General features: G+C 41.2%; 1 protein-coding gene across 20 annotated transcripts in view; it reads left to right on the top strand.

Moving 5' to 3' along the window:
* KALRN (kalirin RhoGEF kinase) overlaps positions 1 to 24,372 on the top strand; it is a 687,608-nt gene that overhangs the window by 377,205 nt on the left and 286,031 nt on the right. For 15 of the 20 annotated variants that reach the window (XM_054551360.2, XM_054551362.2, XM_054551359.2 and 12 more), the window contains exons 14-17: positions 2,400 to 2,595; positions 11,711 to 11,877; positions 19,550 to 19,669; positions 23,183 to 23,401. In XM_054551360.2, the coding sequence (XP_054407335.2) occupies positions 2,400 to 2,595; positions 11,711 to 11,877; positions 19,550 to 19,669; positions 23,183 to 23,401 (702 nt within the window). The remainder of the gene's footprint in view (positions 1 to 2,399; positions 2,596 to 11,710; positions 11,878 to 19,549; positions 19,670 to 23,182; positions 23,402 to 24,372) is intronic. The other 5 variants (XM_054551365.2, XM_054551361.2, XM_054551371.2 and 2 more) reach the window with 1 other exon arrangement.

Raw genomic sequence — 24,372 nt, 5'->3', positions numbered from 1 at the left:
TCTTGATACAACATGTTGAATAAAAGCCAGATGTTAAAAAAATTCTGTATTATTTCATTCATATTAAATTCAAGAATAGGCAAAACTACATCTATGATGATAGAAATCAGAAATTGGTACCTAGTTGTGGGTTGGGAAGGGGAGGAATGGATTGGAAGGGGGCACAAATAGGTTCTCTAGAGTGATGGAAAGGCTCTATAGTTTATTTTTGGCGATGACTACATGGGTGTATAAAATTGTCAAGACTCAGAACTGAATGCTTAAAGTATGTGTATTTTGTATGTAAATTATACTTCAGTTTTTAAAATACAGTAATGAAAAAGGCCTAGTTCTAGAAAAACTATAAAAGCCTATTTATACTTTAAATTATGCTTTTTTTTTTTTTTTTTTTTAGAAACAGGGTCTCTATCACCCAAGCTGGAGTGCAGTAGCATAATAATAGCGCACTGCAACCTTGAACTCCTGGGCTCAAGTGATTCTCCTGCCTCAGCCTCCCAAGTTGCAAGGACAACAGGTGCATGCCACCATGCCTAGCTAATTTATTATTATTTGCTTTGGAAAGACAGGTTCTCACTGCGTTGACCAGGCTGGTCTTGAACTCCTGGCCTCAAGTGATCCTCCCGCCTTGGCCTCCCAAATCACTGGAATTATAGGCACAAGCCACTGCACCCAGGCTAAATTATCTTTTTAAAATAATCTCTTTTAGTCTCATCAGTCTAACCCCTTTCTCGAGTTAGAGAATGAAGTACTTTTCAAAGATGGGGCTTTAACAAAAACCTACTTTGCCTGCCAACCCAGTGGCTCCCAGATCCCCCAAGGATGCCCCACAATAAGTAATACTGGGTTTTCCTGCTGAGCTCAGCAGTTCTCTAAATTGACCTGAAAAGATGTGGGGTGTGAAGTGAGAACCTAGGGCAGCGAGAGTGATATTTTCAATTTCCCCATTTCTGCTTCAAAGAGAGAAAGTACAATTTAATCTGTTTCTATTTTGCTTGAAGAAAGGTCTTTTTGTTAGGCAAAAAAATGAAATCCTGTGACCCAGACAGCAGCCCCTTGTGAGGGGCTGCTTGGCTTTCCCATCCCAGTGTGTGTATCCCAGCATGGACTATAAGAGCACCGCTCCCACTTGCTTCAATCCATCGTCTGTCTCCCTGTGTCCCTGATGATCCTGGAGCAGCAGTTTTTGATAACTTGGAAGGTTATGCCATGTGGGAGCTGGCATGAGACCCAGCATCATGAAAACCACCCAACTAAGGCTCTGGGATATATGCTTAGATGGCCTGGGCCATCCTGGGAATGTGTGACCTGGAGTGACACTTTCCTCTTCTGAGAGAAGAGGATGACAGTACACATGCTGTCGCCTTCAAGGGGTGTCATCGGGGTAGCATGAGATAGCAGATCTGAAAATCATGTTTAAAAACTTTTAATTTTGATTCACACAGGTGGAATTATCTAGTTCAGTACTTCTGAGTTCCTAGTCTGTGGATGATTGCAGAGATTGTAAAGGAAGTGTAGGATTTAGTCTCTATTTGCAGAAAACTGAGAGGAGACCCAGTGAAGTCATGTGAGTTAAGGTGTAGAGAAATGAACAATTAGCAAGCTGCTATTAAGGCAATGTTTCCATTCATTACATGCTTTAGTATTCATTAGAATCATTAATGCCTTTCAATTGATTAAATCTGCTTGAATTCCTGGAGGTATGCTACACATTTATACTTTGTTTAGTCACTATTTTTAGGTATCAATCTTTGTAATAGAAGGACAGAATGTTGCACAATAGAACACAGGAACCAGAGCAGGACCCTTGGGTTTGATGGACACCAGCTCTTTAACTGATTGTGTAACTTTGGGCCATTCACCAGGTTTTTCTAGCCCTCAGTTTCTGTTTTTGGAATACTACTTAATTTCTGAGGACCTCTTTAGTTATGAAAATTGTTACGGCAACAACTGTGGGGTGGTAGACAAAGTCTTTGCAGTTAGTAGAAGAACTTTATCCCTCTCTGGCAGGGTAAATAACCCCATCTGTCTGTGTGAGGGTCAACTTCCTCTTCCAGAAGATGGACCTGGAGATCTCCACCATGCCTGCATCATTGAGTTATTGTGAGGATTGAATGTCAAGGAGTATGCAAAAACTTTATAAGCCATAATTCATAATATGAATGTTTGCTGCTGTTCCTTTGCGTTGCTATAGGCATTGAAACACCTAGAGAGCACTCTTGGAGCCATGTATACAAGAGTGCATGGCAATGTTGCTTAAATAGTCTAAGGGTTGGAGAATTCCAAAGCAGAGACTTAACTGAGGGGTGGATTCATGAATAAGGCTTGGAATTGTGAGCCTTAACCTAACAGTCTCTCGTGGACCTGGTGAGCCTGTGCTGATGACAGTGGTTCCCTCACAGGTGACAGCAGAGCTAGACGCCTGGAATGAAGACTTGCTTCGGCAGATGAATGACTTCAACACAGAGGACCTAACCCTGGCGGAACAGCGGCTGCAGCGCCACACAGAACGGAAGCTAGCCATGAACAACATGACCTTTGAGGTTATCCAGCAGGGACAGGATCTGCACCAGTACATCATGGAGGTCCAGGCATCAGGTGGGTGACCTCGCTCGTTCTCCTGGCAGAGGAGATGAAAACAAGCATACCAGCTAGCCTGCAAGGAGCACTGCCACATCGTTTATTCATTTTATTCCTACAGATACAAAGAATAGAGATTTTTACCCACATTTTTTTTTTAAAAGAAAGGAAACGAGGCCAGGTGTGGTGGCTTATGCCAGTAATCCCAGCATTTTGGAAGGCTGAGGTGAGTGGATCATTTGAGGTCAGGAGTTCGAGAGCAGCCTGACCAACATGGTGAAACCCCTTCTCTACTAAAAATACAAAAATTATCCAGGTGTGGTGGCAGACGCCTATAATCCCAGCTACTCGGGAGGCTGAGGCAGGAGAATTGCTTCAGCCTGGGAGATGGAGACTGCAGTGAGCCGAGACCATGCCATTGCACTCCAGCCTGGGCAAGAATCAGATGAAAAAAAAAAGAAAAGAAACGGAAGCCATGAGAGCTGAAATAGTGCCCAAGGTTGCCCAGTTAGGCTGTGCTGAAGTTAGGAATAGGGCCAGGGTTTCCTGGTCTGCAGACAGAGTGAGAGAATCAATGATGGCAATCAGCACAGATTCCTTTAAAAAATGGTAGCCTGGAAAAACAAACCAGAAGCAGTCAGACATTCATATGGATTGTATTCACATGTGTAGTTGTTTCCTCTTCTGCTCCCAACCCCTGCTGCCAGCACGCATTCTCCAGCCCTATCCTCTACTCCTAAGCTATCTCCTTGTCTCCGGTTCCTGCTTCTCAGTCTCCTCAATTGTTAATCACTGGTCTTTGGGTGAGTATAAACAGTGATGATAAAAATTTATGACAAGATCATATAATTTTATAACTTCTCAGAAAAACACGGCTGAGTTACTCAGATTTAACTTCTTTTCCTGCTCAAGATTTCTTCAAAATTTATCTAACAAATGAGTGAGTCCTTACTATTATACTTCCCACTCCCCAAGTCAGCCTTTGATGTTAGAATGAGAGAGCACCATGGTGATCTTGAGGACCGCTGGTTGAGAAGAAAAGAAGTCACATGGCTAGTCACATCCCAGGGGAGTGCTAGAGCCCAGATCTCTACCTTCCAACCCACTCCACTGCCCTCCTACCCAGGTCCTTGTTGGCTCAGGTTCCTCACTCTTCAGCACAAGGTAGACAGGAGCTAAGGCCATCAACTATAAAACACAGTTGGACCATGTCCTTGCTTATCCTGAAGGATATGGAAATCCTGAGATTGTTGGGGGGACCTTAGCAGTCATACTGAACTTTAAAGTACTGTGTTTCTTTTGATGACCTGAAAGAGTAAAGACCAGCATTCAAAGGGACTTCACTCCTGACCAGAGGAGAGACAGTCTAGTAAATTCTGTTCACTTTTGTCAGTATAGTCTGTCCTTGAATTTTCATCTGTGCTGTGAACAGACTGCCTCTGAGACCCAGGCCTGTTTCACAGGTATGCAGCTAGTGCTCTGTGTAGTCCTGGGATAGGGCTAATCACCTTGCAGTCTGTCTGGAGACTTCTTTTTTTAATGACAGTGCCCAGGCCCCATGCCCTGATATTCTGATTTAACTACCTCTAAATGGAACTTGGGCAACAGCAAAAAGCTCCGCAGGTGATTCAACTGTGTGGCCAGGGCCAAGAACCACTGCTTTTAATCGTGGTAATTAAACCACAACAGCTGACATCTCTGGAATGACCTAGGACAGTGGCTTTCAAAATGTGATCCCCATATCAGCAGCATTAGCATCACCTGAGGATGTGTTTGAAATGTGAGTTCAAAGGCCCATACCTGAACCCATTATATCAGAATCTCATAACATAAATGTTTGCTGCGGTTCCTTTGCTGTTGCTATAGGCATTGAAACAGCACATACTCTTAAAGCCCTGTACACAAGAGTACATGGCAATGTTGCTTAAATAGTCTAAGGGTCAAAGAATTCCAAAGCAGAGACTGATCCGAGAGGTGGATTCATGAATAAGGCAGTGTTGCTTAAATAGTCTAAGGGTGAGCAGAGTGTGGCCCAGCAATCTGTGGTTCAATTAGCCCTCCAGGTGATTTTGTGCACCTCTGACCCAGCATGTTGCTACTCAGTGTGGGCCCTGGGCCCAGCAGCACCAGCATCACTTGGGAGCAGATTAGGAATGCAAAATTGCTGGCCTTATCCCAGACTTGTGAATCTGAATGTAGATGTTAACAAAATCTCCAGGAAATGGTGTGTGCATTAAAATCTGGGAGTCAGTGTTCTAGGACACAGACTGTACTTTATTAGGGAAGTGGAGGAAACCATAATCCTTTCTCTGTGATTGGGGATCTTACCTGGACTCGGGATTTAGCCCCATGGCCTACCCTCATGGTATTTACTGTAACTGTCTATGCAGCTACAACTGGGAACCATAAGAGAATGCAGACACAGCATCTAGCAGAGAGACAGGCAGAGAAGCTATGCAGGGATGCTCACCCTTCATCTCTCATGGTAGATGTGTCCAGCAGGAAAAGGAGGCTTGTCTGCCTGGAAACCTGCAGCACTTACTACCAGGGTGCTGACGTGACCCTGGGCAAGCCAACCTCTGTCCCAAGAGCCAAGTATCCATAGTAACAGAAAGACTACTGGGAGTTGGAAGTCCCTGAGGACTGCTTATGACTGAGGTGGGCTGTGCTTGGCGTCCACCTAAACTATGAGGGCTGAGTGGGTGAAAACACCCCAGGCAGATGGGCTGCCCACCCCCACAATATCCTGTTCTAGAAGTGAGCTTTGTCAAAAGAGGTTTGATTGGCCTCTTCAGTGCCTCTTACTGAGGCTGGCTGTTCTCCTGCTCCTACCACAGCTAGCTGTTTAGTCTGGCATAGCCCATGAGGCTTTCAAGAGAATGAATCCAGGGGTTTTAGGAATGCTCACTCCCTGTCTATGGCTGAATGGCTGGTTCTGCAGGGGAGGCATCTAACTTACTTCTGGAATTAGGGAAATGGAGGGTAGATTCATACCAGAGCTGGAGGGTGGGAATGGGGTAAGGGGTGAGCCCAGGTGGGCCTTGTCCCCCAATGGCTGAGGAATGTAAGACTTCAGAGACACAGGACTGAGGCAATAAATGGCTTGGGGATTTATAGTCTTTGTTTAATGGGCTGTATTTGGACTAAAGGTAAAATAAACTGTTGTCTTAGAAAAAGGACAATTAGCAATATTAAAACTTTTGTTGGTATTTAGCCCATGCTAAATAAGGGCTTATGCTTTGATTTTACAGTAGCAAATGGAACTAGGGAATTTTTATATGCTTCTTTTCAAGTGTGAAGTTTATAATATTGAGTCAGGCTCCACTAAATCCCTCTGGTGTGCCCACAACTCTAACCAAAGCAAAAGCCTTTGCTTAACTTAACATCAGGCTCAGGAATAGAGTAAATAGGAGCAATTTCTTAATTTGCTCATTGTTCTTTCCTCACAATGGAATCATCTATTTGAGCCTCAAGTTGGGAGGTGGTAGGTTTTGCTGAAAGAAGTTGAGAGAAACATGCTGGCTGAATTCAAGGTCCAGTTCCACCACCAACTAGCAGTCTGATTTTGGAAGTCCCTTTTCTTTCTCTTTAGACTTTAGTTTCTTCTTCTGTCTAGTGTGGCACGCCTTGATTCCTAAGGTTCCCTCCAGTTCTCACTTTCTGTAATTCAGCCTAGCTGCCCTCATCGACCAGGCCATACTTCTTCTCTCCCATGAAATCTGACCACGTGACTGTTACACTTGACTTTAGGAATAAGACAAGAGCAACATACCCTATGGATATGTTGTTTTTGTGATTTACACAAAACATTAAGTTCTCTCTTTATACAAGCTTTGTAAATAAGAAATCTCTGGAGTTTGTGGCCATGATACTTAAAATTTACCTTGCCTGAGAAGAACCCAACCCCAACGTTTAAAAATAAATAAATTCTTAAAATAAATTAAGTTTTGTGAGGATCACTCTTCTCCTTGAGCATAAAGGCTAGAATACAAAATCAAGAGGAAATCCTGGGTTGAAATCCCAGCCACACGTCTTAGGACCTGAGTGTCCTTGTACATGTTCACCTGTCTCTCTAAGGCTTGCCTTCCTCTGAAAAGTAGTGATCATCAGAATCCTTACCACATAGGGTCATGTGAGGATGAAGTGGGATAACATGGGAGGATGGGAAGGGTTCAGTGAAGCCTTGCAACTAGTATATTTTGTACTCTTATTCTAGCACATGCTGCATTCTGTTGAAGTTATTTGTGTTCCTGTAGTTTTTCCAGCAGCATGAAGGAACAAATTCTTTCTTCCCTCTTTACATTCCCAGCATCTAGCAGAGCCAGTGTCTTGTGCCTAGCAAGTTCTCAATAGTAGTGTTTGCTGAATTAATCGAGAATGAACATCAGTGTGGGTGGAACAGATGTAGGTAAAAATAATGGAGCACAAATAATTTTACTAGTGTCAAAAAGGAAAGAAAAAATCTGTGAGTTTTTTATTTTTATTTTTATTTTTCAAAATGAAAGCTACTCTGGGGTTAATAGGAATGTGGATCTGAGGGGCTGAGAGGAGGGGAAGAAGAAACCTTGATGTAAAACAATGGTTCTTAACCTGTCTGTAGATTGAGAATCACCTGGGAACTTCTTAAAAATACCAATGTCTGGGCTCCATCCCTCAGGGAGACTTAGTTAATTGGTCTGGAGTGGGCCCAGATTTTTTTTAACTTCCCAGGTGATTTTAAGGTACAACCAGGGTTGAGAACACTGATCTAAAAACCTCATTAAAGGACTTTGTGATTTCTGAACTGAGTATTAGGTAGAGGGAGTGACACAGACAGAGGAATGGAGAGGGGAGAAGAAAAGAAAAGAGAAAAGATGTTCTGTATCTGAGGCTGATACCGATATTTAAAGAACACAAACAGTTTTTTAAAACACGTTACAAGTACAGGCAGCATAGCCAGAAATATCTAAATCTTACTCTAGACCACAGTCACCTCTCTCCTTGAGGAAATTAAAGTGGTACCCTCATCTGGTAACAAAGGAAAGCAAACTAACGCTTATTATTGTTAGCTGTGGCTTTTAGCCCTAAAGAAACACCAGTGCAGAGCATTCTGCTGAGTATAGCAGAAGGAATATCTCTGTTTCCTGTACTGTCTTATCCAGTGGTTCATAATCTTGGTTGCACGTTGGAATCACACCTGAAGCTTTAAGACTTACTAATGGTTGAGTCCTGGCCACAGAGATTCTGATGATATTGGTCTGGGGTGTGGTTAGGACATGGTGATTTTTTTTTTTTTAATTCTCCAGCTGATACTTGGGAGGTTGAGGCAGGAGAATCGCTTGAACCCAGGAGGCAGAGGTTGCAGTGAGCTGAGATCGCACCACTGCACTCCAGCCTGGGCGACACAGCGAAACTCAGTCTAAAAGAAAAAAAAGAAATTCTCTGCTGAGTCTGTTGTGAGCCAGGGTTGAGAGAAGCAGTCTAACAGCATTAAAGCCACCATTGTTTCCAATGATATACAGTAGGTGAGTACATAAACACCTGTCCGTAAGATTTTATATTTACATTTTGTACAAGCCATTCAATAGTTCCATCAGCAATCAAAAGTGCATTCATTATAATTTCTCTGAGGGAGAGGAAAAAGTGAGAAAATAAATATTTTAAGCCTACTAGATGCCAAGCACTGTATACATTGTATCTCACTTAGTTCTCACAATATCCCTGAGAAGTCCTCTTTGTGATTCCCATTTTACAGACAAGGAAATCCGGGCTCAGAGAGGGTAAGAAGCCCAGAGTCTCACCATTCATAGCATACAGAGCAAACCTAAGCTGGTTCTTCCCCCAAGCTCTCAGGTACTTTCCACCACAGCATATGACCTCAGTTCTCTAAAGAGGCTCATTTGTTCATTGATTAGGTATTTATTGGGTGATATGAGTGAAGCATTGTGCTAGGGCCTGAAGAGGCAGAGATGGATACGACTGATGTGGCCCTGGCATCAGGAAGCCTGCATTCCTGGAACAATATGGATAAGTTAATAAGGAACCAACCCCAGTGGAAGTGTTCTGATTGGGGTATGGGCACAGGAAATTGTGGGGGCACATCAGAAAGAAGTCTCAATAGAACTTTTTAAAAAAGAGCCTGAAAAATGATTTCCTCACAAATATATTCCACTACTTGATGGAAAGAGGAAACATGTCTTTTTGCATTTCTGAGAGCCCATAAGAAAAACAGATATATCAATAGATTGAGAGGAGTAATGTCAGCACAAGCAAACTCTGCCTGCTGCTGATTGACAAATATTTACCATTTGATGGGCTTTAACTGGGACTCATGTCAGTGTGTTTGGGGGCAGTGGGAGAGGGGGTAATTTCTATTCTTCTAGGTGTGGCTGGAATAAATCTTCATGTTCCTCCCATTTACTCCATCCACAGCATGATGTGTTCCTGAGGAGTGCAGAGGTGCAATAAGCATTGTCTTCATCCATTTTATTTCCTGTGTTTATCTCACATAAAACAACATCAAATGAGATGGATGAAAATGCAGGGACTGAGTCTCAGGACATGCTGGGAGCCTGCTCTGTTTGATGTCCTAAGCAGGTGGCTGTCCTCTTTGATAAATAACATGTGGTGTGGCAGAGGTGAGCCATGAGGCTCACATAGAAAGACATTTTTCCCAAGCCCAGCATCCTGAACACCAGAGACACATGCAGAATGAATATGAGCTACAACAAATCCGCATCGAGACTGGAAGTGAGAAAGAGCGTCTGCTTCTGCAGATGGATCTTAAATTGCATTTCCAGAAAGTAAAGATAAGGGTCAGGGGTCATCCTACTATGCCAAGCACTGCAGAGGTAGAAATTTTTGTATTCTTACTTTTGATTTCAGTCAAAGAGGTGCTCTACCTCATCCCCTTGGTAATTGAAAATAGTAACTGGAAGAAGTTGGCTGCCAAAAGAACAAACCGTTCTTTTCTCTGTCTCCCACAGATATTTCAGGAGCTAGGACTTGGAATTATGAAACAGACACAAAAAATAAACATGAAAAGATACTGAAATTATTACCATGTAACACCAGAAAAAAAAAGTATTCCCACTTTCCCATATTGTCCTTATATAAAACACTATTTTTGCCTCCAGAGATGAATTTCCCTTAGTATGTACAGACTTTCCTTATACTCCCCCAACTATATGTTGCAGGTGTGTTGGTGGTGACAGTGATGGATTTCTGATGGTGTGAGTTAGAGTGATGGGGAAATCTCCCAAATGGGATTTATTTTTTAGGTAGCCATATGTTGAGATTGGCAGGCTCCTTTGGGTGTGATCCCCATGGAAGTATACTACCTTTTGGTGACTTATCTGCTGGGCTTTTAAGTCTGAACCATCATTGGTTGGGATCCTGTTCTTCAGCATCTCAAAGTGTCAGCATCAGGACCAAACCTGCATTGGGTCTAGATTGTTGGATGAGGAGCCAGGGAAAGGACTTGGACAGAACTAAGAAGCTGCAGAGCCAGGTGGACTCAGGGATCAGAATAAGCAAGCAGTCCAGAGTTAGGATTTTCCTAGATAGAAGAATCTGAACAAGGCCGAATAAGAAATATGTAGACAATCCAAATCAAGAAACAACATGGGTCACAACTTGCAACAAGTCGGAGACAGTTAGAAACCAAGAGGACATGAATGTGAGAAGGCAGAAAGTGGAAAGTTTAAGGTAAGAGTCAGGAGTCAGGAAAGCCACAGGACTAAGGAGCAGTGGTCTATATTTATTGTGTATCAGGTACACACAGTAATATGTGTATATGAGAGATATTTTACATGCATCATCTCATTTAATCCCACAAGTTTAGGAGGTAGGTAGCTTATGAGGTGGTAGGTATGTAAATTCATATTTTACATATGAGCAAAATGAGGCTTCTGAGAGTCTAGGTAATTTGCCCAAGGTCAGGATTCCAACTCAGGACTGTTCCAAAGTTAGTACACTTTCAGGTAGTCTTTGAGAGCCAAGTAAGGAATCAAATTCAAGTTACTAGTGGAGAGAAGGACTTTGATTACTAAGGCAGTTCCTTTGCTCTCTCTCCGAGATCATTAATTTCTGAGGCAGAAATTTATTTGATGAAGGCTACCTTGGGCCTGCTGATGATAATGTATAAATAGGAGAACTGGCATGGTGAAGAGAGGGAGTGTGTGTGTGCACCTGTGCTCATGAATTAGGAAAAGTATATAGGAAAAGTAAGACAAGGAGGTAAACAAGGAATGGGGCCACAGCTTCTGGCTGGCATATGTTGGCTCAAGGCTCCCATTGTAGGTCAGATGGTTGACAGTTTATTAATGTTGGGTGGTTTATACATAAACATTGGGAACACTTGTCAGTGACTGGCTGGGCTTACTAATTGTAAATCAGCAGAAAAACTTTGAGCAAACTCTCCTTGAGTGGGCACAACTTTAAGTGAAGCTTTTTCTAAATGGATAAGCACACATTATCTGTGTGGTATTGCTGGGTTGTATTTATTAGATGTGTTTGCCTGAGTTTTATAAGTAATATATGAGAGCTAGCTTATATTTCTAACAGTGCCTTTTTTTAGAGGACCTAAGTAGTTGGCTAATAAAATCATCACTGTTCATGTGCAACACTTGCAGGGAATTTAAAAGGAATTTTTAAAAATCACTATTGTGCAGCTACTCTCATTGGAGTGAACTTACCATCTAATGATAAATTATATCTGACCAGCTAAAAAAAAAAGTGTGTCATTGGCCGAAGTACTGAGACAGTCTTTTGGTTTGGTTTTCGATTTTCCAATATGATTTAGAGGCTTGTTTGTGAATATTCTGGGCGTTGGCAAATCCCCCAGCAGGAATTGCTGGGTGCTGTCATGTCTAGGAATGGACCTCTATATAACTCTAATTCCTGTTGATAGAAAGGAACTGATCATCCGTTGAATCCTCAGGCAAAGGATCAGTTAATACAAAAGAGATGGCGTAATTTTAGCATCCCAAACAAGGGCGCATTGTGGTGCCCAGTTTCACAGAGGAATGTTTAGAGTTTGGGAGGGTATGAATAATGGCTGTTTCCAAATTCCAGTTTTTTTATGCATATTGAAGGGAATGTAGCCTTCACAGTACTAGCTGGTTTTTAATTGTTTCCATTTTTTTTAAATCAGGAATTGAGTTGATCTGTGAAAAAGACATTGATCTGGCAGCCCAGGTGCAAGAGTTATTGGAATTTCTCCATGAGAAGCAGCATGAATTGGAGCTCAATGCGGAGCAGACTCATAAGCGGCTAGAGCAGTGCCTCCAATTACGGCACCTCCAGGCTGAAGTCAAACAGGTAAGCCCGGCGCTTCTTCCTTCAGCCTGGGTTTCTCAGCCAGCTGAGCCTGACCTGGGACCTGCTCCTTGTATGAGGTAAGGCATACAGAGCCACAGGTGCCCCTTTAAGTAACCAGCACTTCGAAAATAGGTAAGTTAAGGACTACTTGTATTAGTTTCTGAAAGCTTGGCTGCAGTAACAAATAGACCCAATGATACAATGGCTCAAACAACAAATGCATGATTTCTCTCTTACATGACAATCCATTCCAGAGTTGTCCTCAGTCACTCAATCTGTTCTTTCTTTCTATCCTCAATCCTGTCAAGCAGTCCATGGGAAATATACAAATCCTTTATCAATAAATATATTTAGGATATAGAGTCAGGTTAATTAATTTGGGGCACCCGTGTGCCTGACACATAGTTAATATTCAGTAACTAGTAGCAATTACCATCACTATTTCCAAAGTGTGTATGGTTATTATAGGAAAGTTTTCTTGCCATATTAAAGTTGATTTTAAAAAGGAAAAATAACTTATCTGCATGAAGCATTATGCTAGGCATTTTATTCTAGATCTCTAGGAACCTGTGGGAACATACACACAACGACCAACGTCACATTTTAAAAATAGTACAGGCCAGGCATGGTGGTTCATGCCTGTAGTCCCAACACTTTGGGAGGCCAAGGCAAGAGAGTTACTTGAGGCCAGCAGTTTAAGACCAACCTGGGCAACATGGTGAGACCACACAAAAAATTTTCAATATTAGCTGAATGTGGTGGCACATGCCTGTGGTCCCAGCTAATTGGGAGGCTAAGGAAGAAGGATCACTTGAGTCCAGGAGTTTGAAGCTGCAGTGAGCTATGATCACATCACTGCACTACAGCCTGGATGACAGTGCAAGACCCTGTTTCCAAAAAATAAAAATTACAAAAAATACATATATTAAGAACAGACTAAGTGGTCATTGTTTTAATTACCTATTTGTACAAAGGTGGGGGTGAAGAAGTAAAAGTATAATAATAGTTCCATTTTGTTGAGTGCTATGGGCCTGTTACACACATCTTCATCAATCCTGACAACCATTCTCTGAAGTAAACTTTATTCTCATTTTATAGATTAGGCCACTGAAGCTTAAGAGGTCAGCAGACCATGGTCACCCTGAGGAGAGAACACACCACCACTCTCCACAGGTCCCGGAGGGGCTCCCAGCAGGGCAGGTACCACATCACTCCTGTGGTTGCCCCTTTCTGCCCCACTCTACCCAAATCATCCTAAGCAAAAAAACATCTTTCTTTTAAACATTTTTTTTTTCTTGTCTATAGCAGCTGCTGGAGCTTTTACCTTTTTTCTTCAGAAAACCATAGCTCAGCATGCTGGAACTTTTGGAATTAAGCCTATTGATTTAGTATGAGGGCCGAAAACATCTTATTTTGTTTAATTGTTGCTTGATTCCTTATATTAAAGGTATTCCTTCCTCTAATGCCTCTGTCTTAGTTATTATATTGTTATTTATTATAATGGAAAAAACACTATCTTCTCCACTCCCCATCTCTCCCAATCAGTGCTGAGCCATAGCCCACACACACCATGCTAAAGATCTGTATTCAGCACAGATTAAATTCCTGAGCCCCAAGCAAGACCGGGTTACAGTGCTGCCCTCCAGGTTGTTTCCGCTTAATGACACTGGGATCACACCTGAGTCTCCAGAGAGACATGTTATTTATAAGGACTTGATGGAAATCCTAGCAGGCCCAGAACAGTAATGAGTATGCAAATTCTGCAACTTAGTAGTTAAGACTGGACTTTCTTTTCATATGAGAAATCTTTTCTCATTTATACTCTCATTTTAAGAGAACATGCCCATGGGGAGAAGTGGTGTTATGCTTTTCAAATGAGTAAACTAAGGTACCATAGGGTTAGTGCTCCCCAAGTCCTCTTGACTGGTCAGCTGAAACTTCAGCCCAGGCCTCCTAAATCCAAGGTCCTACAGTTTGCCTCTGCTGGCCCCCACTCTTGCCATGTGGTCCCAGGAGAAATAGAAGCCCTCCAACATTATGTGAAGCGAAATGAGCCAGGCACAGAAATACTACATGCATGTGGGAACTAAAAAGGTTGATCTCATAGAAATGGAGAGTAGATAGTGGCTATCAGAGGTAGAGAAGGGTAGAGGGGAGGGGAGGATAAAGAGAGGTTGGTTAATGGGGACAAAATTACAGTTAGAAGGAATACGTTCTAGTGTGGTATAATACAGTAGGGTGACTATAGTTAACAATTTATTGTATATTTCAAAATAGCTAAAAGAAAGGGATTTGAATGTTTCCAACACAAATAAATGAGGTGATGGTTATCCCAGTTACAATGTGCACTACACATTGTACATCTGCATCAAAATATCACATATATCCCATAAATATGTACAATTATGTTTATCAATTCAAAATTTAAAAATAAGAATCCTTCTAGCTGAATGGTCTGAGGTTTTCCTGACCTCAGCAGTACCATGTATGAGAGGACAGGAGCAGGCATGTCCTAAGCTTGATGGAGAGAGTGGCACCTGTCTGAGGTCAGCAGGGCTCCAGCAGGTCATCAAAGTCCTCTGCTGCACCTACTTGGTTATTTCCATCAGTGGAAGGTGGCAGGAATGACCATCTGAACAAAACGTAATGGGAAAATCATTCCTATTTGACTTTGAAATGAAATATATAAATTTGCTTTTGTTCCTGGGTTTTAATTTATTTTTCTCCAGTATCAGTGGTAGATTCAACTCCCTAATTCTCTTTTCCTTGGCTGATATTAAAATAGAAATATATTCATTCTCCAACTACACATCCTTTATAGGAGGAGACTGGGCTGATGATAAGTATTTTGTTAAATAGGGAAGTAGACTGTCTATATATAAATAATCCAGGGTGGACTAATATCTATATACATTCCCATTTATAATTTCATGTGTGGGAAGACAAAGAATTCTTTTGTGGGGATGGGAAGATTCCTTATTTCTACCATGACAAAAATGACACACCGTGGGATTGTCGTTCAAGACTGTACAAAATTGCTCAAACCAGATTCTCAGGAAATCTACCAAGCCCTTTGCAAAGGGCAGTCGAGGTGCCAAGGGACTGCTGCTTGGTTAAGCCACCATACCTCATTAGACAGACTTGTTTTCCTTGTCAGTGTAGGCTCTTTCCTTAGGGAGCGCTCTGATCCAGTTTCAGAGAAGGCATTTGAGTTTGATGGAAATTGGTGGAGCGGGAAATATTGATTTGGAAGCTGTTGACTCTTGGAAAAAGGGAGTTAATTTAGATGTCGGTATTGATCAGTGATGCTAAATTTAGACAGTAGCTTGAGAGTCTCTTTTGAATATAGTCTCAAAAAAGAAAGAAAGAAAAAGGACACTTTAATTGAAATCCCATTAATGGGGGCAGAGAGGGAGAGGACAGTAATAGATTATGATACAACTATGTCATTAGAGCTCATAGATTAAAGGTTTAGATTTGATCATGGCCCATCATAACCTTAAGTGTAGTTTTACCAAAATTATATTAAACTGAAGTACTGAAAAGAAAGGAAGGCACAGATGTTAGACTAAAAATTATGTTAATGGACTCAGAACAAATGAAATTGATTGATGCAACTGATTTTCTTTCTGAGGGTTTATGTAGAACTTTATATCTAAGATAGATAGCCCAAACACCCCTAGAGAAATGGTGGACTTGAAGGGAAACCACTCCACTAATTGTAGCCCATGGAGCAGATCCCTGGACTACTCAGTGCCAAATTACTCTCCAAACCCGAAAGAGTGCTCTGATAGCTAGCAGGAAAATTACTACTCTGGTGAAGATGACCTCACATCTATTAGATAATTCAGAAAGATTTGAAAGACCTACCTAATGAGCATAAAACTAAATGAATTTCCATATGTGTTCCTGCAAAGCAGCGCATTTAGCAGAAAATAAACTAAAATGGATTTATAAAATGTTGTATCTCTAAGCTATGAGGAAAGAAGTTATATTTATTTGATTACTAAAGACATTGGCTTAATTTGCTTCTTTGCACCAAATGCTGGCCAAAATTTGCATATAATCAAGATGGACATTTAGGACAAAGGAGAAAATATTAGCATGTCCTCATTCCCCTGTGGAGAATACTGTGTTCAGTTCTGTTGGCTGAATATAAAAGAGAGGAATTGAAGTAGATCCAAAAGAGGGGCAGCCAACAGGACAAGTACTATCCTTTTGTTTCAAAATGGAGATAATTAAGAGGACATATGGCCACAGTCTATAAAACCATGAAGGATGAACATGTGCAGTCTCATAGACCTTGGGTTTTTAGAACTAAGGAACACTGGACATATGACAGGCTCCCTGCTACCATCCGAGGAGCTGATTATTTTTCCTGTGGCTAGAGTTTCAGAAACAACTATGCCTTGTGATAAATCATCTACAATAGCGGTCCTTAGAGTCAGTTGCCTTGAGTACAACCTCAAAGCTTTGTTGTAGGTATGACCCTGAGAACACAGCCATCTACAGGCAGCTTCCCAGCCTACATGGTTACAAGGCTCAGCCTGCCCAGCTTAAATGTCATCACCATTTGTGGATATCCACATCCACTTACTCAAATCCATTCTCCTGACTTGGGCTTAGCTGAGCTTTCCTGGCCTGAAGAAGCAATAGATCTTCATGTACAGTTCCCCCTCAAGCTCAGACTGAGCTGAACTTTTGGCCTAGCTCTTAAGTCCCCAAGTAGTGATATTCTTTCAGTCCTTCATTTCTACATAACTGATTTTCTTGGATACCCTATAAATGTAGGGGCACTCTTTGAGTTTTGAAAGTAGTGTGGAATGTTAGAGCTGGAAATTATCTTTAAAGATCATCTAACCTATTGGGTAAATTGTTGCCTAGAATGATTGATCAATGTCAATATTCATTTTACGGTTTGAAAAATACTTTTACATTAATTATTTTATTTTCTCTTTACCTCGTTCCTTATGCAAGGAAAGTGTTCACATTTTACAGATGAGAAAACTGAGCCTTAGGGAGCTTAAATGATGTTTGCAAGGTCACACAGCTCAAAATTAGTAGAACCAACATTTTCTCATTTTAATTATGATGTTTCTTAACTTGCACGTATTTGTATGCTCACAGAAGAATAACTAGCTATTTTTATGAACCTGGAAGATTAAAAATACCAGTAATAGAAAACTATACCAACAAGGGTTATCAGTGATCAGAGTAAAAGGATAATGATGACAAAACAGCTAAGGAAGCTACATCACATCAGAATATGCCAGTAAGCTCACACAGATTCTGGAATAAAGCTCTCTTCTCATTAAGAGAGGTATAAATAATCACATCATTATCCAGCTTTCCTCCAAACTAAATATCACCATCAGTACCATCATAATCATCAGACTTTACATTTTACACATTGTTGAATCAACCCTGCAATGCAGAAAGGGAAGGTACAATTATCCTTATTTTACAGATGAGAAAACTGAGACTCAGAGGGTTTAAGTGATTTTGCCAGGTAAGTAAAAAAGCCAGATTTCTGACTCCAAATTTTATGTTATTTCTCTACTATGCCAGTTCTATGTCCAGGACTGACTCATTCATAGGCATCAGCCCCACCCTGGAGCTAAGCCATAGATATAAACTACCATGCATTTTTAGCTTCCTAAAATCAAATCTCCCACTTTAAAGTCCTGGAATGCCTTTTTAAACAGCATTTAGTAAATAAAAATGAACAAGGAAGTGATGTTATATAATTTAAAAAGTAGGTACTGAAACCCATGATGTTTCTAAATGGGAAGCTGGTAAGTAGGGATCCCACCACCGTAGCTATAACTCATGTTTCCTGTTGGATGAAACTGGATAGAAAAATTTTCTAACAAAACTGAAGAGACCCAAAGGGAGTCAAATTGTCCTACAGACATTGATGTGTGATGCACTTGGAGAAGTGGTTTCTCTGACACCCTCAAGTGAATCTTCAGACCAAACAAAATGCAGTGAATCATGGCAGAGGGACACTGTGAGCTCCATTTCCCAAAGAGATGAGGCATTTGGGCATGCAGTCTATGAATGCATGTGCCCAAAGTTACAGGCAATTTTTCAAAATCATTAGCACCTCTAGCCAACCAGCCACAGTCCACCAGTGACAACAGGGATTTCACGCAAACACTCTGAGCAGTTATTTCCTGTAACTAATTGCTTTACAGATTGGCATCTCATCTACAATCTGCCAGCTTGGCCATGAATTAACATCTCAATCCAAGTAGCCTAGCTTCAGTGGGATTTATGACCTGATGTTATCTATGCACAATAAGGCATGAGTCATTTTTTGCCCAGGGATGAAATTTGAGAGGTGCCTATGAGTTCTAGAGCATGAGACTGGGCTTGGTATTTTCTAATTGTTCAATGTGAGGAAGTAGAGGGGAGAAAAATATGAAAGCAAATCTGAAACAGATAGTGGTGTCTTCTCCTTTGGCATGAGGTGACAGATGGGTGGTATTTACTGATCTTGAATTTTCAGAATAGCTTTTATTTCTTCTCCAAGAAAACTCTCAGACTCCCTAACAAAGAAAGTGTTTGGCAATGTTCTGGTGACCAGACACCAGGTAGGTTTTCGGAGCCTAACTCTTCCAGTTGCGTTATTTGCTCTGACTTTATTAGCTGGATAATTGCCACATCCCCATTTCACCTAGAACTGTCTAGACAGTGTCAGCTGTTTCTTCTTCTATCCTAATATTCCCTCGTTGAGTTTTCTTTCTCCCAGTACTTGTTAACATCACATAGAAGTTGTATTCAGCCTACCCATGGCCTCTAAATAATTTAAGTCAATTATATTATAGCTTACTCCCCTTTTTCTGATGATCCAGAATATGGGTTGTTACTTCTATTTTGCTTGTTTTCTTTCTCTTTTCTCCTTTTTTAGGGTTGTTTACCTACTGAAGTTCAAACCTGCCTACTCTTGGTTATTTTGCAAGGTAGAGGAAATTAGACTCACTGCTCAGGTGTGACCTGGGTATTCTCCATTACTTCAAAAACTACACCACGCCCATTATATGCAAAGTACTGTGCTAGGTACTATGTGAGACTAAAATACGACTAATATATTGCCCCAGATTTCAGGAAGTTTATGTTCTCAGTGGGGAATGAAACATAGGTTGAGATAAAGAAACCAGGAAGTCTGTGGTGAATACCATAAAGGTGGTACATATAAAATGATATGCTTGCACTAGATGAAGAAGAGATTGTTTCTAGCAGGAGAGATTAGGTGCAAAAGATTTCCATAAGTTGTTGTTATTTGAACTGGACCTTATAAAAAAAAGAAAAGGATACCAACAGATGGAATTTATTTATTTATACCATCCTATGTTCCAGAAGGAAGTTTAGACATGCATACAGTACAACCACGTTAAGTAATGTTTACACTATATGAGTGAGGAAATTGGGACAGAGGGGTGACGTGGAGCTGGGAATAAAGCAGGTACGTAAAATAAGTACCTTATGGCACAGGTACTCTGTATGATTGGGGAGATGATCATTTTAATTATGGAGACCTTTGCTGTCCTCTCTCCAACAGAAGATAAAAGATAGTGAACTCTCTGACTGAAGTCCCCATGAGAGGAGGCAACACCTCTGGGGACACTGCGGAAGGCCATTCACCTGTGTGCTTGTCCCGATTCCCTAGGTTCTGGGATGGATCCGCAATGGAGAGTCAATGCTCAACGCCAGCCTGGTCAATGCCAGCTCTTTGTCGGAAGCAGAGCAGCTGCAGCGGGAGCACGAGCAGTTCCAACTGGCCATCGAGGTAACACCCAAATCTGGCTGCACTGTCCTCCCTTCCCCTCTCTGCTCTGTACCACAGGCAGGGTGATTCTCAGGTGTGGGTGTTCCTTCAGTCAGCAAAGGCTGTACCCCTTCTAGTAGAATGGTCCAGGGAGCCTTCCTCTTACCCAAGAATTGATGGGGAAGCAAATGCGGGGGTTCATCCCCCAGGGAGGCCTGGTATTAGAAAACAAGTATTCACACTTCATATGAGAATCTTTGTTACCTATCACTACCTTCAACCTTTAAGGCCACTGGTACATTGGTTTTTTTATACATTCTAAATATGTACCATGTGAGGAAATGTAAAACTAAAAGGTTAGAAGTCACTTCCGGTGAAAATCACTCAGGTTTGAGGATAAACAAGTGCAAAGGTCATTATAAATTAGGATCCTATTTTTAACCATTTGGTTTACATGTAACCCTTAGATACTATTGTCAGAGTCTGCCTTTTAACAAGGATAATGAGCATTGGAGCAGATTGCACCAGATATTTTTACCCCGCTGAAAGTAGTTGTTCAATAATGCTGGTAGAACAATATTTAAAGAATAAACTGCAACCAGAAGAAGCTCATCAACAAGGGCTTTTTAGAAGGCTATTTAAAAATAAAACTTCATTTATGATAATCTAATATAAATTTTGTCTTGCTTTAAGTACCCTTAATTATCCTTTTTTACTGGGACATTGTCCTTCCCAGAGAGACTTGAACTGATTGCTTTAGAGTGTTGTAGGAAAAAGAGTAGGAAATGGGACATGGGAACTGTATTAAAAATAAAATAAGTTAATTACCAATGGGAAAAGAGACAGAATGAAAACTTCAAAGACATTCATTACTTTTGGTTCAGTATAGAATTCAACCCACTTCTGAGTGTGTAAGAAATGCAAAGATGTTATCTTTTACTAAAAAAAAAATTGTTAATGAGTCATTTCTACAACAATCATGGCAAAATAATAAAATTTTAATTGCCTGTGTCTTTTTATGCAGTAATCCAACTGATTGCTAGCCATTTTTAAGCTAGTGTTGACTGATTGCAACCATTTAATTTCCCAGAAACCATCTTGGATGTATAAACAGTGTTAAGATGCATGATATTTTCTTAGAAACCATTACTAGTACTAGAAGAACTGTCTGGGATTTGAGATTTAAAAACAAACTTCATATTGCACACACAGCATCAGCAAATCATTTTCTAAGGTGGAATTAACCAAAGGAAATTATCATCAGCTGTCTCTATTGTAGGTTTCTGACACACCAAAATATCACAGTGTTAGGATGTATTCACTATAAAGAAAAAAATCAGGATTGGGGTTATAATCAAGAATCGGGGCCAGACATGGTGGTTCACGTGTGTAATCCCAGCAATCTGGGAGGCCAAGATGGGCAGACTGCTTGAGGTCAGGAGTTCAAGACCAGCCTGGCCAAATGGTGAAACCCCATCTCTACTAAAAATACAAAAAAAAAAAGTAGCTAGGCATGATGGTGGGTGCTTGTAATCCCAGCTACTCGGGAGGCTGAGGCAGGATAATTGCTTGAACCCAGGAGGTGGAGGTCACAGTGAGCTGAGATTGCGCCACTGCACTCCAGCCTGGGTGACAGAGTGAGACCCTGTCTCAAAAACAAAAAAAGAATTGGGCACACAGTAGTCAAGTTCCCATAGTCATAAGCAGCAACGAAGAAAATGAAGGCTGAGCAATCAGACTAGAGGTATAGCACAGTTATGAGGCATGCTGGGCAGAATGAAGACAGCTCTTAGCCATACCTCCTCTTTATTTATCTTCAATGAAAAGGTTTACCTTAGTCAAATGGTGGGCAAGTAAGACCAAGTGTCATAACACACTTAAGCATCTCAATGAGCTTTTGAGGAAGCATGGGTAAATGTATTCACAGTGCTTGAAATGACTATATTCCACATGACTGCATATGCAATATGTATTCATTTGTGTTAGACACCATTTCATCTTTACAGAATAGAGGCTCACTAAGCATAAACACCTCTTAATCAGTTCTGGGTTTCTATCTGGATACAACTTGATCAAATATTCTTGGAATTGATGTTGAGATATAGGCCACTTAGTCTCAAGAGGGCATGGCAGAGCAGTTAGGATTTCTAGAAGATATTGGGAATGAAAGGTAGGCAGAGTCTGCATTGCCTAGAACAATGAAGGGAACAGAACCAGAATTGCAACATATGCTCCTCCAGGTGGCCTGTGCTTCTCCTTAAATGTCTCAGTTCAGACTAGGTTCTCCATCAGAAGGAAAATATGCCAGGGAAGATAAGCTATTTCAAAGGGAGTGAAAGCAGTTGGGTTTGGCTTAACCCATTTTGACAGTGTTACTAGAGGCCTTTACAATGATTGTTGGTGGGGAGCATAATTTGACTTCTTTCTTGAACCCTAAGAAAGGACCCTGGGTTCCATCAGGGAAAACAAAAAAGTTAATAAAAAATAAAAAGTAAAAAAGTAAATAAAAAGTTAATAAAAAAAAGGATTTAAAAAAAAGAACTGGTCAGGTGTGGTGGTTCTTGCCTGTAATCCCAGCACTTTGGGAGGCTGAGGCCAGAGGATCATTTGAGGCCAGGAGTTTGAGACTAGCCTGGGTAGACAGCAAGATCCCATTTCTACAAAAAGTGAAAAATTAGCCAAGTGTGATGGCACACACCTGTAGTCCCAGCTATCCATCTACTTTGGAGGCTGAGGCAAGAGGATTGCTTGAGCCCAGTTCAAGGCTGCAGCAAGCCATGATTGCATCATTGCACTGCACTTCAGCCTCGGTGACAGATCAAGACCCTGTCTCAAAAAAAAGAAAGAAAGAAAATAGAGCTTCTACATATATATGTATCTCCTCAAGGGATATGTAAATAACATAGGGATTATGTATTGAGGTGAATTATCTCCTGCACTGTTGTGCCCCCCAGTGAAGTAATTAAGGGATGATGTAGGAGGTTACTCTCTAGCTTTATTAACCTGCCAAATTTATTCCTTCAACTGGAATCTTTTTCAACTGATTATTAATGTTTTAAATGATTGCATTGTTAGCTGATATTTGTGTTACATGAAGTTTCTTTTCATGTGCTGTCTATAATTGATCTGTAAAATGGGACTGCAGAAGTAACCTCCTTTGAAAACTCAATGTACAATTTTATTATTCTATTTGTAAAGGAAATTTATGAGCCAATTAGGGAGCAGATTGATATATAACTTCTGTTTCTCTACTCTAGAAACTGAAATGTCCTTAAAATCTAGAGTGCTGCAAGGAAAAAGAAAGAAATGGGGACAGGAGTTAGGGTCGTGAGAGATTAGCTAATAAAAATGTATGATATTCTTTTTTTAAATATGCTTTAAAAATAATAATGTATTAATGGTCATGACAAAATGGATCAGTCATTTAAAGCTCTTTAACTTCTCTGCATCTTTTCACTCACGCCTCACTCCACCCCCTCCCATACCACGCCTGGGTTGTTCCCACGGACCTTTCTCTCCTCTCCTTGTGCCCAGTCCCTCTTTCATGCCACTTCCTTGCAGAAGACGCACCAGAGTGCCCTGCAGGTACAGCAGAAAGCCGAGGTGCTTCTCCAGGCCGGCCACTACGATGCCGATGCCATCCGGGAATGTGCTGAGAAGGTGGCCCTCCACTGGCAGCAGCTCATGCTGAAGATGGAAGACCGGCTAAAACTGGTCAATGCCTCTGTGGCCTTTTACAAAACTTCTGAACAGGTGAGGGAAAGGACTGTGGGGCTTGTGGGGCTGAGATTGCCAGAGGGCTATTTTCTGCCTTGCAGTGTAAATGTGCAGTACTTACGTCAGCGAGAAGCCTGTCCTCTCAGTACTAACATTTGAAGAATAGTTTGTGGAAACACCACAGTTGACTTTCTTATCATCCTTTCCATTTGAGCACTGGACTGTGGGGTTTGTCTCTCATAAATTTCTGAAACTCACCAGATCTATAGGGAGGTGTTGAAATAGAAATTTGGTGTATACTAAATGCTAGATTTGGGCAGTATATTAGTCAGCTGTTACCACCATAGTGCGGTGTAACAAAACAACCCAAAACTTAGTGACATTAAACAATAAACATTTTTTTTTTGCTTAAGTGTCTTGGGTTCAGTTGATCTTGGCTGAACTTGGTAGAACTAGGCTTCGAGCTGCAGACTGGGTCTAGATCTGTTCCCATGTCTCTTGTCCTCCTTGACCTGAAGCCATCTCAGGCACATTTATAGTTAAAGGCAGGAATGCAAGAGTCCAAAATCTACCATACAAGTGCATTTCAAGTCTTTGCTTGTGTCATATTCTCTTTCATCTCATTGGCTAAAACAAGTCACATGGCCAAGCCAACATTAGTGAGGCAGCAATGCCTCCTATGCAGGTTGGGAGAGGAGAATGAATAGTTGCTGAACAATAATTAAATCTACCACAGTTAGGCATTATGCACTACTTGAAAAACACATGGTTCTTTCATTCCTTGGGCCCCCAGTCTAATGGAGGAAACACAGCTCTCTGTCATTGGGGAACTAGAAACACACCAGATAAGATGATGCTGCTGTGGGAGAAAAGGCAGGAGCTGGACAGCAGGGCCATAACGATGCAGTGTGTTACCCTTTCAATCTGTACAGCAATATGCACAGGGCTAAGAGGATTTTTAAAATGATTTGGGTGCTGCTAGGGAATTCTTTTTATGAAACAGGTTT

The sequence above is a fragment of the Pongo abelii genome, chromosome 2 (genome assembly GCF_028885655.2).
Source record: "Pongo abelii isolate AG06213 chromosome 2, NHGRI_mPonAbe1-v2.0_pri, whole genome shotgun sequence".
Lineage (NCBI taxonomy): Eukaryota > Metazoa > Chordata > Mammalia > Primates > Hominidae > Pongo > Pongo abelii.
Note: the sequence above shows the minus strand (reverse complement) of the source record. Positions and strands in the feature narration are given on the sequence as shown.